Source organism: Somniosus microcephalus, chromosome 13 (assembly GCF_052327205.1).
Source record: "Somniosus microcephalus isolate GS21.2 chromosome 13, FLI_Smic_1.0, whole genome shotgun sequence".
NCBI lineage: Eukaryota > Metazoa > Chordata > Chondrichthyes > Squaliformes > Somniosidae > Somniosus > Somniosus microcephalus.
Window position 1 is genome coordinate 167236799 of NC_140999.1, and position 12526 is coordinate 167249324.

General features: G+C 42.8%; 1 protein-coding gene across 8 annotated transcripts in view; it reads right to left on the reverse strand.

The window, feature by feature from the left end:
• Positions 1-12526, reverse strand: part of ptprt (protein tyrosine phosphatase receptor type T) — a 1756894-nt gene that overhangs the window by 115908 nt on the left and 1628460 nt on the right. For all 8 annotated transcript variants that reach the window (XM_086005548.1, XM_086005547.1, XM_086005549.1 and 5 more), the window contains one exon: positions 11532-11619. In XM_086005548.1, coding sequence (XP_085861674.1) covers positions 11532-11619 — 88 coding nt within the window. The remainder of the gene's footprint in view (positions 1-11531; positions 11620-12526) is intronic.

Sequence of the window (12526 nt, forward strand, 5' to 3'; positions counted from 1 at the left end):
AGGTGGGGGAACAATAATGTACAGTCAGGTGTTGTACCTCTAGGAGTCCTTCACATGACTCTGAATACCATGAAGTCTAAAGGCTTCAGGTCATCAGGCCAAGGAAACCTCCTGCTGATCATCACCTGCCACCCTATACCTCATCTGATGAATCAGTACTTCTCCATCAGTACTTGATCATGGAGGAAGCTCTCAGGGAAGCAAGGACGCAGATTGTGGTCTTGGTGGGGGACTTTAACGTTCACTACCAATAGTGGGTCGGTGGTAACCAGCACTGACCGAGCTGCTTGATCCGTGCAGCTCATAGCTACTAAACAGGGCAAGCATCACATGGTGAGAGGAACAACACCAAGAAGTAACCTAATTGTCCTCATCCTCACCAATCTACCCGTTGCAGACATGTCTGTCCACAACAGAAGTGACCACCGTACAGGCTATACACAGAGCTAAGTGGTCGCATAATCAATTGATCAGAACAAAGCTCTGTAGACCCTACCACATCCAGTTGAAAATGGTGGCAAACAACCCGGCAACGAACAGGAGGTGGGGGCTCCATGAACATTCCCATCCTCAACTATAGTGGATCCCAGAACACAAGTGCAAGAGACAAGGCTGAAGTGTTTGCAAGTGTCTTCAGCCAAAAGTGTTGATTGGATGGCACTACACGGCCTCCTCGGGAGGTGCCCAATATCATAGATAACATTCAATTTGGTTCACTCCATGCGAAATTAAGAAGCAGCTGAGTGCACTGGACACAGCAAAGGTTATAGACCTATTTGTAGTGCTGAAGGCCTGTGACCCAGAGCTAGCTGTTCCCCTAGTCAAGCTATGACGCTGGCATCTACCTTACAATGTGGAAGATTATCCATGCCTGTCTTATCCACAAAACACAGGATAAATCTAACCCAGCCAATTACTGCTCTATCAGCCTCCTCCCAATCATCAGTAAAGTGATGAAAGGAGTCATCAATAACACCATCAGCAACAACAAATCACTGAGGCTCAGTTCAAGTTCCACCAGAACCACTTGGCTCCAGACCTCATCATAGCCTTGATCCAAACATGAATACAAGAGCTGAATGCCACAGGAAAGGCGGGAGTGGCACTGATATCAAGTCAACATTCGACTGCGTACGGCACCAGGGAGCCCTAGAAAAACTGAGGTTATTGGGGTCCAAAGGGAAAATTCACCAGTGGCTGGAGTTAAACTTGACACAAAGGAAGGTAGTTGCGATTGTCGGAGTCCAATGAGAGGCTCACCTCCTGATTGCTCAAAGCCTATCCACCTTCTGCAAGAATTATGGCAGGAATGTGATGGAATATTCACCACTTGCCTGGATGGGTGCAGCTGCAACAATGCTCAAGAAGCTCAATTTCATCTAGGCCACAGTAGTTTGCTTAATTGATGCCCCTGCCACTGAATTCAATATCCACCATCGGCACATTGTGACTACAGTGTGTACGATGTACAGGATGCACTTGAGCAACTCACCAAAGTTACTTCAACAGCCTCTCTTGTGACCTCTACCACCAAGAAGTACAAGAAAAACATTATCGTGGGAACACCATCTCCTCCATACTCCCTTCCTAGTCACACACCATCCTGACTTGGACATGTATTGCTGTTCTTTCATCATCGCTGCGTCAGTGTTGTAGAATTCCCTAACACCATTGCGGGAGCACCACCACTACAAGGACTTCAGCAATCCAAGGAGAAGGCCTACCACCACTTTCTCAGTGCAATGAGAGATGGGCAATTAATGCAGGTTCGCCCACATCCAATGAATAATGATCTGAAATTTGCAGTTGTAATAATGGCGAAACTGTTAGCGTTTGCCATCATTACAACTGTGAATCTGACAGCAACTTCTGCAGTACGCACATGTGCAGTTAAACGTGGAAATCCAGAAGTTGCTGTCTGTCATTCCGTGCTTCTCTACAGGGCGTGCTGTTCAACTCCCCACAGCCAGCAATCAATTGAAATCACTGAACTGATGAGAACTTAAGCTTTTATGCTGGAATATCGCTCTTAAAACCTCCCGAAAATGAGGTGTAACTGGGTTTTTAATAACATACTGAGTCATAATTATTGCCGAGCAACTGTTCTGGCCCTGAAAAACTAATTTTATAATTTGGAGTGTCAAATTTTTCCATTATGATAAAATTCCATGATTTTTTAGAATTTTTTTTTTCAAAGTTTGTTTATGATATTTCAGCTTCTACCTTAATCCCATGTGTATGTCCCAATCTTTATTTTGCTCTCTGTAAAATGATTAAAAAGTGAAGGAAAATCAGTGCATTTTACTTCCTGGTTTGCTGTCTGTGAGAACTTTTCAACGTGATTGACTGCTTAATCAGCTTGATGATATCACTGTTGCTGAATGTTGGAGATCCTCTAGACTTAGTGTCAGATTCAAATGAATGTCAGGAGAGGTGAAATTGATGCCACAGAGATCGCGAGATCCTTGTGGGCAGCAAAATCTGGGCCAATATTTTTAAATCTATCAGCATTCCACCACCATATAAACTTTAAATTTAGACAATATAATTAGGTATAATATTCCAAGAGTAAGGATTTTTAACAGGCCATTGTTGTAGACATAACTGTTTTAATTTTATATTCTCTGTTTGATGTATGGTCTCAGTCAAATGTAAAAGAAATGGTTAGAAGATCACATATTTTTATAAGCTATAGTGTTATTTGCCTGAAACTCATGAATTCCCAAAAGACCATGGCTGATAAATTATCTAACATTACACATTTTATTTTACAAATCCCACCAAAACAGTAGGAAACAGGAAATGAAATCAAACTAGTTTAATTATATTTCCACTGTTTTAAAATCTGCTGGTGATTTTTCTCTTGAAAATGAAAGTTATTTTAAGCAGCACATACGACAACTGCAAGTTTACCCCAAAACCATTTTGCCACACAAACCACTCTTAATTTGTGAAATGCTTTCCAGTTTTTTAAAATTATGAAAAACACAAGGGTGTGGATTTTGCTGTACTAATAGCGGCGAGGCCAGCAGTGCTCATTGTTATTACTTGGTAAAAGTGACAGCAACTTCTGGCGTTCGCACATGTGCAGTTAAGCATGGAAATCAGGAAGTTGCTGTCAGTGATACTCTGCTCCTCCACAGGCTGCGCTGTTGCAGTCTTTGCTGATGGAATCTGCACAGAGATCACTGTTAAGGTGTGAACTTAGGCTAATTACCCACTGTTATTGCACTAAAGACCGATGAAAAACATAAGCCTTGTTCAATCAGGAGTAACTGAGTTTTTAATAGCGTAGTAAGTCATAATTACAGCTGGACAACCTCTCTGACCCTGAAAAATTAGTTTTACCAGTGTGGACTCTCATTCCCTCAGAAGAAAATGAATGTTGCAGATTTAAAAAAACATAAAAACATTTTTGTATGTAGTTTTTGTGTTTTGCTCTTTTATGTCTTTCTCTTAATCCCATGTATATGACCCAATCTTTATTTTGCTTCCTGTACAATGATTTAAATGTAAGTTATATTTCATGGTTTTTACTTCCTGCTTTGCCATGTGAGGATTCTTCAATGTGATTGGTTGAACAGCTTCCCTGCTGCTTTTCCTACTCGCAAATGGCACAAATCCCCCTGTAGAGGTTGCCGAATTCAAACAGACACAGAAGAGTATAAATCTCTGCTGACAAGCCCGCTAAAAGTCTGTGGGCAACTGTATGTGAGGTGAACGGCGAAAGCCATTCCTTTGCCACTCACAGCAGAACCCAAGCCATTGAGAGAAGGAATATGTGTGTCATTAAAGGAAGAGAGTATGCGCTCCATAACAGGCATCCATGGAAACTACTTACATGGATTTCTCCGCAGTTTGGCTTGGATAGTCTTAATCATTGTGAAAGGTTTTCTTATGAGTTAGCTACCTGGCTGACAAAAAAATAGCACAGACAATACAATAACCTGCCAACATTAATGGTGAAATGTGCCATTAATTAATATTATATACTGCTAAACTGAACTAGGTGCAGCATTACAACAAAGAAAATCAAATAGCATCAGAGCTAATGTACAATAATGAGCAGTGGCAACTAAAGTAAGTATCAAAAATTTCACTTTGGTATCTGGGGCAATTTTTCCACAAAGATGAGAGACTGTTTTCAGGAAACTCAACTTGATTGGTGACATTTCACTACCTTAGATATGACAAGCCAGCTCCATGCCCGCAACATGTTGCCCGCATATTATGAACACGGTATTGTCTTGTCAACCCACATAATTATAAAATTGCCAACTGAAATTAAATGTTCCTTAGGCTTCTGGTGGCTAATGCATCAGTTAAAAAGGACAGAAGGTTAGCTTCTTCCAGTCCAAGGGGTTTCTCAAAAGCAGCTTTCATAGTACAACCTTTTGCATTGTCTGTGAGCAAGGAATGAAATTACAGTTGTCTGCAACATAAAATTACACATCATAAATTCTACAGCTGCTAAATTCCACTGCTGGTTTGTTGTTTATCTACACTTGTACATTCTGTGAACTGATCACATTACAGCACTTTCTAGTATTACAAAGGAGATTGAAATAGATGCAAAATATTATACTATTTTTCCATTTCATTCCATAAAATAATCAAAAATAACAGTGTAGGAAATACCCTACAGATAAGAAAACAATACAAAAATCAATTTTCAAAAATGTTATGGGCTATAATTACAGAAATCAGTTTTTAAAATTTGAACATAAGAACATAGGAACATAAGAAATAGGAGCAGGAGTAGGCCAATCGGCCCCTCGAGCCTGCTCCGCCATTCAATAAGATCATGGCTGATCTGATCCTAACCGCCAATCTACTATCACAGCACCATCTCCTGAATCTAACAGAATTAGACACACGAAATAGGAGCAGGATCAGGCTACACGGCCCCTGGGCCCGCTCCGCTACCCACAGGGCCATGTCCGATCCGAAGCTAGACTCATGTCCAAACTAGTTTTGTTTCAATCCACTTCACACCTTTATTTATGAATTACTCAAACATCATGTCAGTCCCATCAGGAACATGGCACTGTGCTGTGATATTACAATGCATGTGGAAAATTCACAGCTTAAACAGTAAACTGGGAACATGGGAAAAATATCGTAAATGCAGAACAAAGGAGTTTGGGAGCTGGCTGATTTCCTGCTCTCCCCAACTGGTGAGCTGCCTCGGAATGATGGTTTGGTACCTGCAGCTCACTGTTTGCTGGTTGCATGTAAGTGAGGCCCGGGTCTCAAAATGGCTCAGGCCTCGCAGCGGTAGCAACAGGCAGGCGGAGGACAGACTGCTCCCGCTACCGCCTGCTGTGCACCTAAAGTAAAAATTGTCCCCATTTATTTCCAAGGCTCAGAAAAAAGACTCGAGCAAAACAGATAAAGCATATGGTTAAGGTTATTGCAATTACTAATTACCAATGTGGGTGCAAAGTGAGCAAAGGAATTTGATACGGATGAGTGAAGCATTTTCATAACACCACAGAGACTAATTTCCAGACCTACATCACCAAATCAGTTGAGTGTGTGTTAGAGGATGCTATACTGAAACTGGATTGAATACTTTGTCCAGTTTTGGTCACCGGGAGACGTTCAAGCCTTAAAAATGGATAGGAGCCATGAGACTGATCCTGAGCATCAGAATACTGAGGTATCAGTCAGATAACTGATTTGTGATTTTTACAGAAAAATAAAATCATAGAGTGCAACCTGCAGCACACATAACATTCCTAAAATCTCAAGCAATGAAATGGGATTTGACTTATTCAGCTGCCATAAACCTAAAGGAAGAACTATATCTTTTTTTGGACTTGAGCATTCCTATAACTGGCAAAACTTGTTTTTTCAAACGTGAAAGGTGCTAACAGAGAGGAGTCTTCATAGAAATATCTAAGATAGTAAATATTATGGAAAACCTATACACGAAACATAACCTCAAATTAAACGTGACAGTAGGACAATGGAGTAAAGTTCAAATTGGCAAAGGTCAAATTTTACAGCTGATGTCAGGAATTTCTTCACATAGAGTGAGCAACACTTGGAATGGATTTCTTGGTAAGATAGTGGTGGCCAGAGCTATAGTTAGAAAAAATATTTTTTGCAAACCCTATTGTTTATTTTCTCTCTTTGTTGGGAGATTATTCTATAGGGCTGTGCACACTATTTTTGTAAGTGAAAAGGAAAAAAAGAAAGACTTGCATTTCTATAGCGTCTTTCATGATGTTCCAAAGCGCTTTACAGCCAATGAATACTTTTGAAGTGTAGTCACTGCTATAATGTAGGAAACTCAGCAGCCAATTTGCACACAGCAAGCTCCCACAAACAGCAATGTGATAATGACCAGATAATGACTCGCATTTTGCGGGCAACGTCGAATGAACGGCACTCGCCGTTTATTACACTTAAACTTGCCCACAGGCTTTCTCTGGGCTTTTGCACTGCAATTTGCAGTAATTAGAGAGTCAAAACAGCATGGTGCCCTCTAGAGGGGATCTGGGACCTGTGTGAATAGAGTAAGCAACACTGGGGGCTGGATTTTACCAGCCCCGATGAGGCGGGTTTGGAGGCAGGACTGCTGAGAAAGTCAAAAAGAATGGGAGCAGGTCCCAAACCCGCCCCCAACCCGCCTCCAACCAATCTTCCTGGGAGTCGAGTCCCCGATTTGCGCAGGGACCTGACTCCTAGCGATGGGAAGAGGATTATAGCCATATAACTGCCTATTAACAGGCAGTTAAGAGGCTTGTCCCAAATTTTCAACTGCTACTGCGGGCTTCCCGACGTCGGGGAACCCCGCCAGGGTAAGTGAGGCGTGCTGTGGGTCTGTTGTTATGTTGGTGTTTGGATGACAGCTGCAGAAGTGGTGTGAAGGATGCAATGGGACAATGGTTAGTATTGAGGTAAGGAAATATTGTGGAAGTAATTTTTAATGTGGTTAGATGTTTCTGCAGGTGACAAGCTGTGAAGTGTTTGTGTAGCCTCATTTCACTGGGAGAAGTGACAGATGGCTTCTGCAATCTCAGCCACAGCTGCCATCTGTTTTATCCTAAGGAGAGAGTAATTGGAGAGCCTGGGGGCAAGGGCTCACCTGTGTACAGTGACTGTCAGTGTTTGACAGCACCTCAATGCTGTCAAACACTGACAATTCATCTGTCAAGCAAGTGTGGTGCATATGCCTTTAAGAAAACCGGCAGATGAAGCGTCATCAACTGATGTCATCTGACATTGGCTTTCCCTTAATTGGCCGGCAAGCCCTCAGGGCGGGCTTAACAAGGCCAATCAGGGCAAAATAGTGTCTGTTCATCAGACGTCGCTGGGGGCAGGACTAGAACCCGGAAGGCAGCAGTCCTGCCCCCAACTCATCTTGGTAAGTAAAATCCAGCCCTGTGTCTCCTTAACCAATCTAATTGAAGAATCTTTACTGAGCCATGCAGAATCTAAACCAGGAAGTGTAAGTTAGAATATTTAATTCAATACCAAATCATGTATAGAAAACAAAATAAAGAGAGGGAAAGAAAGATGGGATTAGGAGAGGGAGATAAAAGAAACAGAAAGAAAAAGCGAAAAAAAAAATTATTTGAACTTTTTCATTAAAAAAAATCTCCAACAATAATTAAAATCTGAAGGAATGAGACTCCACTCTTTTAAAAGTTAATTTTCCGTGCCAGTGAGGTTACTTGGCAGTAATTAAGAATTATCATGCCGTTAAAAACTCACTTACACTGGACAAGCCCTAACTTTTTCTGGTGTGTTTAGTGGGTAAGTACTGCAACTTCACACCCTTCATATATTGAATGCTGAGTCTCTCGGTGAGATACTGTTATAGTGAAGCTTGTGGGGAGCAGAGAAACTTTGACAGCAACTTCCTGATTTCCGCGTTTAACTCCGCATGTACGGATGCCAGAACTTGCTGTCCGATTTACTCCTTAATAACGGTGAGCGCTGATAGCCTCACCGTTATTTCTAACACAAAATCCTTTCCATTCTGCTTCAGTGATTTGGTTGAGGGATAAATATTATTCAGGACATCGGGGAGAACTAACCTGCTCTTCTTTGAAATAAACCCCTGGGATCTTTTGCATACACCTGAGTGGGCAGACGTCTCATCTGAAAGATGGTACCTCCGACAGTGCAGCACTCCCTCAGTACTGCACTGGAGTGTCAAGCTTAGATTTTGTGCTCAAGTCCCTGGAGTGGGACTTGAACCCACAACCTTCTGACTCAACAGGTGAGGGTGCTACCCACTGAACCATGGCTAAATAATAGGGTAGAAATTACTAGCAGCGATGTTGTTGTAAGAATGCTTAATATATACGTGTCAAATTCCTCTCTCCGCTCAAAAGCTTTGCACCTCCATTAAAATAGGAGAGGTAGGAATTTGGTTCAAGTGTGTTAAGCCTTTATTCGATAACATCACCAACAATAATTCTTACTCTAGCAATAAGTTTATATAAAAGTTTACCTGAGTCAGGAGGATTGTTTGAAGTCAAGAATACCGTTGACCAACACTCTGATTGAGCAGGATGGTAAATTATAAGCATTCCTCCCTAGAGATTGATTAGTTGCAGCAGTCTGTTGTGTTTATCAGCAAACTACCATTATCAATCCTTTTGACAGAGGTGAGCAAACACTTAAAAGATTGTAATAGATACTTAATCCTTCCTATATAGTGCACATACCAGTTCTATTCATGCCGGCAGAGGTATGAAATTAATCACTTAGGGATCTGCCAGGTGAAGCTTGGGCCATTGTTCTCTTTCTTCCCAGTGGAGGCAGGAATCCATGTGGGTGCTCATCACAATTATGTTAATTAGGTTGAAACTAAAGATTTTGTCAGGAGAATTGAGGTGTGTAGAGCCCAACACACAAGCTTTCTGCCAAAGTGGAGAACCTAGCCTTTCTTTTTGTTACAATAGCAAAATACTGCGGATGCTGGAAATCTGAAATAACAACAGAAAATGCTGGAAATACTCAGCAGGCCAGGCAGCATCCGTGGAGAGAGAAACAGAGTTAACGTTTCAGGTCTGGGACCCTTCATCAGAACTGGAAAAAGCTGGAAAGGTAACAGATATTAAGCAGGTGCAGAGATGGGGCGGGGGGGGGGGGGGTGGTGTTGGTTAGGAGGGGAGAAAGGAATTGAAAGAACATACTGTGAAAATGTTGCAAATGGGAATGGCAAAATCATGCAGCATGAAAAATGGGGGCAGGGATTATTAGCTGAAATTGTTGAACTCGATATTGCCCTCACCTCCCCTTTCAGCATTCCGAAGGGACCGCTCCCTCCGCGACACCCTGATCCACTCCTCAATCACCCCTAACAGCCCTTCTCCTTCACTTGGCACCTTCCCGTGCAAGCGTAGGAGATGCAACACATGCCCTTTTACCTCCTCCCTTCCCACTGTCCAGGGCCCCAAACACCCCTTCCAGGTGAAACACCGATTTACTTGTACTTCTTGCAATTTAATATACTGTATTCGCTGCTCATGATGCGGTCTCCTCTACATTGGGGAGACCAAACGCAGATTGGGCGACCGCTTTGCGGAACACCTCCGTTCAGTCCGTAAGGGTGACCCCGAGCTTCCGGTCGCCTGTCACTTTAATTCTCCACTTCACTCCCACTCTGATCTCTCTGTCCTTGGCCTATTACATTGTTCCAATGAAGCTCAACGTAAGCTTGAGGAACAGCACCTCATCTTTCGATTAGGCACTTTACAGCCTTCCGGACTCAATATCGAGTTCAACAATTTCAGATAATAATCCCTGCCCCCATTTTTCATGCTGTATGATTTTGCCATTCCCATTTGCAACATTTTCACAGAATGTTCTTTCAATTCCTTCCTCCCCTCCTAACTAACACCACCACCACCCCCCCCCCCGCCCCATCTCTGCACCTGCTTAATATGTTACATTTCCAGCTTTTTCCAGTTCTGATGACGGGACCCAGACCTGAAACGTTAACTCTGTTTTTCTCTCCACGGATGCTGCCTGGCCTGCTGAGTATTTCCAGCATTTTCTGTTCTTTCTTTTTGTTAACTACTTCCCAGTTCTAGAGTACTGCATATCCTCGATTTCATCACTGTACAATGAAGGAATTTTGGAGGATGTAAGTCAGGAGAATCTCTTCGAAGTGTGTTCACTTTTTGAATGCCTTATGTTATAACCGATTACAAACAAAAATATATTTCTCTTGGTTTGCTGGGTTTTTGCTGACACATAACTGAGCTTCAACAGGTAAACTACATTACAAATATGCTGAAGAGGGCAGAGGTGTAAACATAACGGGGGTTATTTTGTGGAAAGGGTGAAGACAGGCACTGTGCTAATAATACACACCTCTTTAAAAGTCTGGTTTTAGCCCGCAATTTTGGGGCTAATTGCTGATTACCATGATTTAAACGTGCCTGGAGGTGCTAAACCAGAGACCTGCACATTTAGCACTCAAGTGCTGATTAGGAGCGATTTTTGTGAAGCGGTATATGTAGCCTCCACACATGCACTTCCACTGAAGGTGTGGAATGCGCTAACTGACAGAATACAGCACGTATCAGGATGGCTCAGGGACCGAGGGAGAGGGCTCACAGGTTCATAGAGGCTCCACTGGTGGCCCTGATGGAGGAGGTACAGCGGAGGAGGGATGTCCTGTACTTGCAGGGGTGAAGGAGACCACAGAGGCAACTAATGCGGCAGATGTGGGAGGAGATCACCGAGGAGGTCAAAGCCAGCAGCACTGCCCCCAGGACATGGCTCCAATGCTGCAAAAAATTTTACAATTTGACACGAGTGGTCAAGGTAAGATCCCATCTCACAAACACACTTCTCAATAACTGCACCACCACCAACATCACAACCTCAGCACAGTTCATCCACCATCTAACTAAACCCTGACATTCACACAACCCACAATATTGCATCCTTCAGAGGCACTACCCACACCTCAGACACAAGCTCTACAACCATACGAGGCATCACAGAAACACACCTGCCAATACACTCATTCACAATCGCCACTCTCTCTTCTAGGACAAGTTAGCACATAATAGGCACCAGCAGGACCTGATCAGGGGAGGGGCAGCACGACTCCATGAGATCAGTCCCCTTGAGGAGGCAGTGCTGGCGGTAATCGGGAGGGGAGTGGCAGACATTGTGGCCAACCGATATAGTCAGCCAAATGCTGGTACTATTGGACGCCCAGTGACTGTGCTCTGCCCGCTGGCTGCCCACCAAGGGAAGTCCACCCCACTGTGTTTACAGCATTGATTTAAAAGCATTCTTACTACCATTTGCTCTCACTTTACTCAGTATAGTTCATACTGATTTCTTTTGTAGGGGCTGGTGGGTAGGTGGGTAATTCATTTCAAACCAGGCTGACTAGTAATTGTGAGCGGTCTGTAAATCAAGCACTTTTCATTAAGGTTACTGCTTAGTTCTCATAGCTGATCTTTATCTGGAAGAATTCATCAGGTAGACAAGGTTATAGACTGGATATTTATGAAACGTATCCATTCAGTGCAGCTTACACTTACAAGCAATGATATTCCCATATCTGTTCTTTGAGCGGTTTTCCTCTTTCTTGGCAATGTCCCAAGCTGCTGACTGTCCTTCTGGCAAACCCTGAAAAGCAAGGAATGTGGTTGTTTGGAAGACTGCTTTTGATAAATAACCTGCAGATTGCATTGAATTCAGAACGTGCCAACCTTTTCACAATACTTTGAAGTATGTCCTATACAAAAATATTTCACAGGAAGATTTTTGGTTCCTACAGCTTCAGTAGAAATCAACAGTCCACAAATGACATCATCTCTGCGAATCCTGCAGCAAACAGGTCGGATAGGAAAATGAATATGGATCTCTGTAGAAAGCACCAATTAAATTCTGCACAGTAACGAAGCTGGAAAATGTGCCATTGGAATGAATACGAACTGCCATTTGACTGAGAACCAAAAGTTGGGTGTCATCACAGGCCTCAGATACAGATAAACATGCAGTCACTTTGCAGAATTATGAATAGTATTTGACATGGTTGTATTTTATATATATTTACTTTGTGAGAACTTAGTATACATTAAATATTACTCTATGATCCTGAAATTAAGATGTGAGATATTAGCATATGAGCACAGGAAAGTACAGGATGAGAAAAGACCCTGCAATTGAACTGGCCAGTTGTAAAAACTAATACCCCTCAATCACCCACTTAAATACCTATCCAATTCTGCTTTAATTTTTACACAATATCTGCCTCACTGAGGAGTCCATTCCACATCTTTATGACTCTCTATGTAATTAGCCCCAATTTCCTTTGGGTTTCTGCTGGGCTCCTGTCATAAGAGAGACCAGCAAAACCCACCAGAAAAGGGCAGGGCTCCAATTGCACTGGGTCTCCATTTTTACAGGATGTTCCGGCATGCCCTATGGAGGGTGGGGAGGGTGGGAGCTGCCTGCTGTTTAGAAGGCAAATATCATCAGAGGTGGAGTCGAGGGGAGTGTGTGAGGATCCCTGTGCCGAGAGTCCCCACTT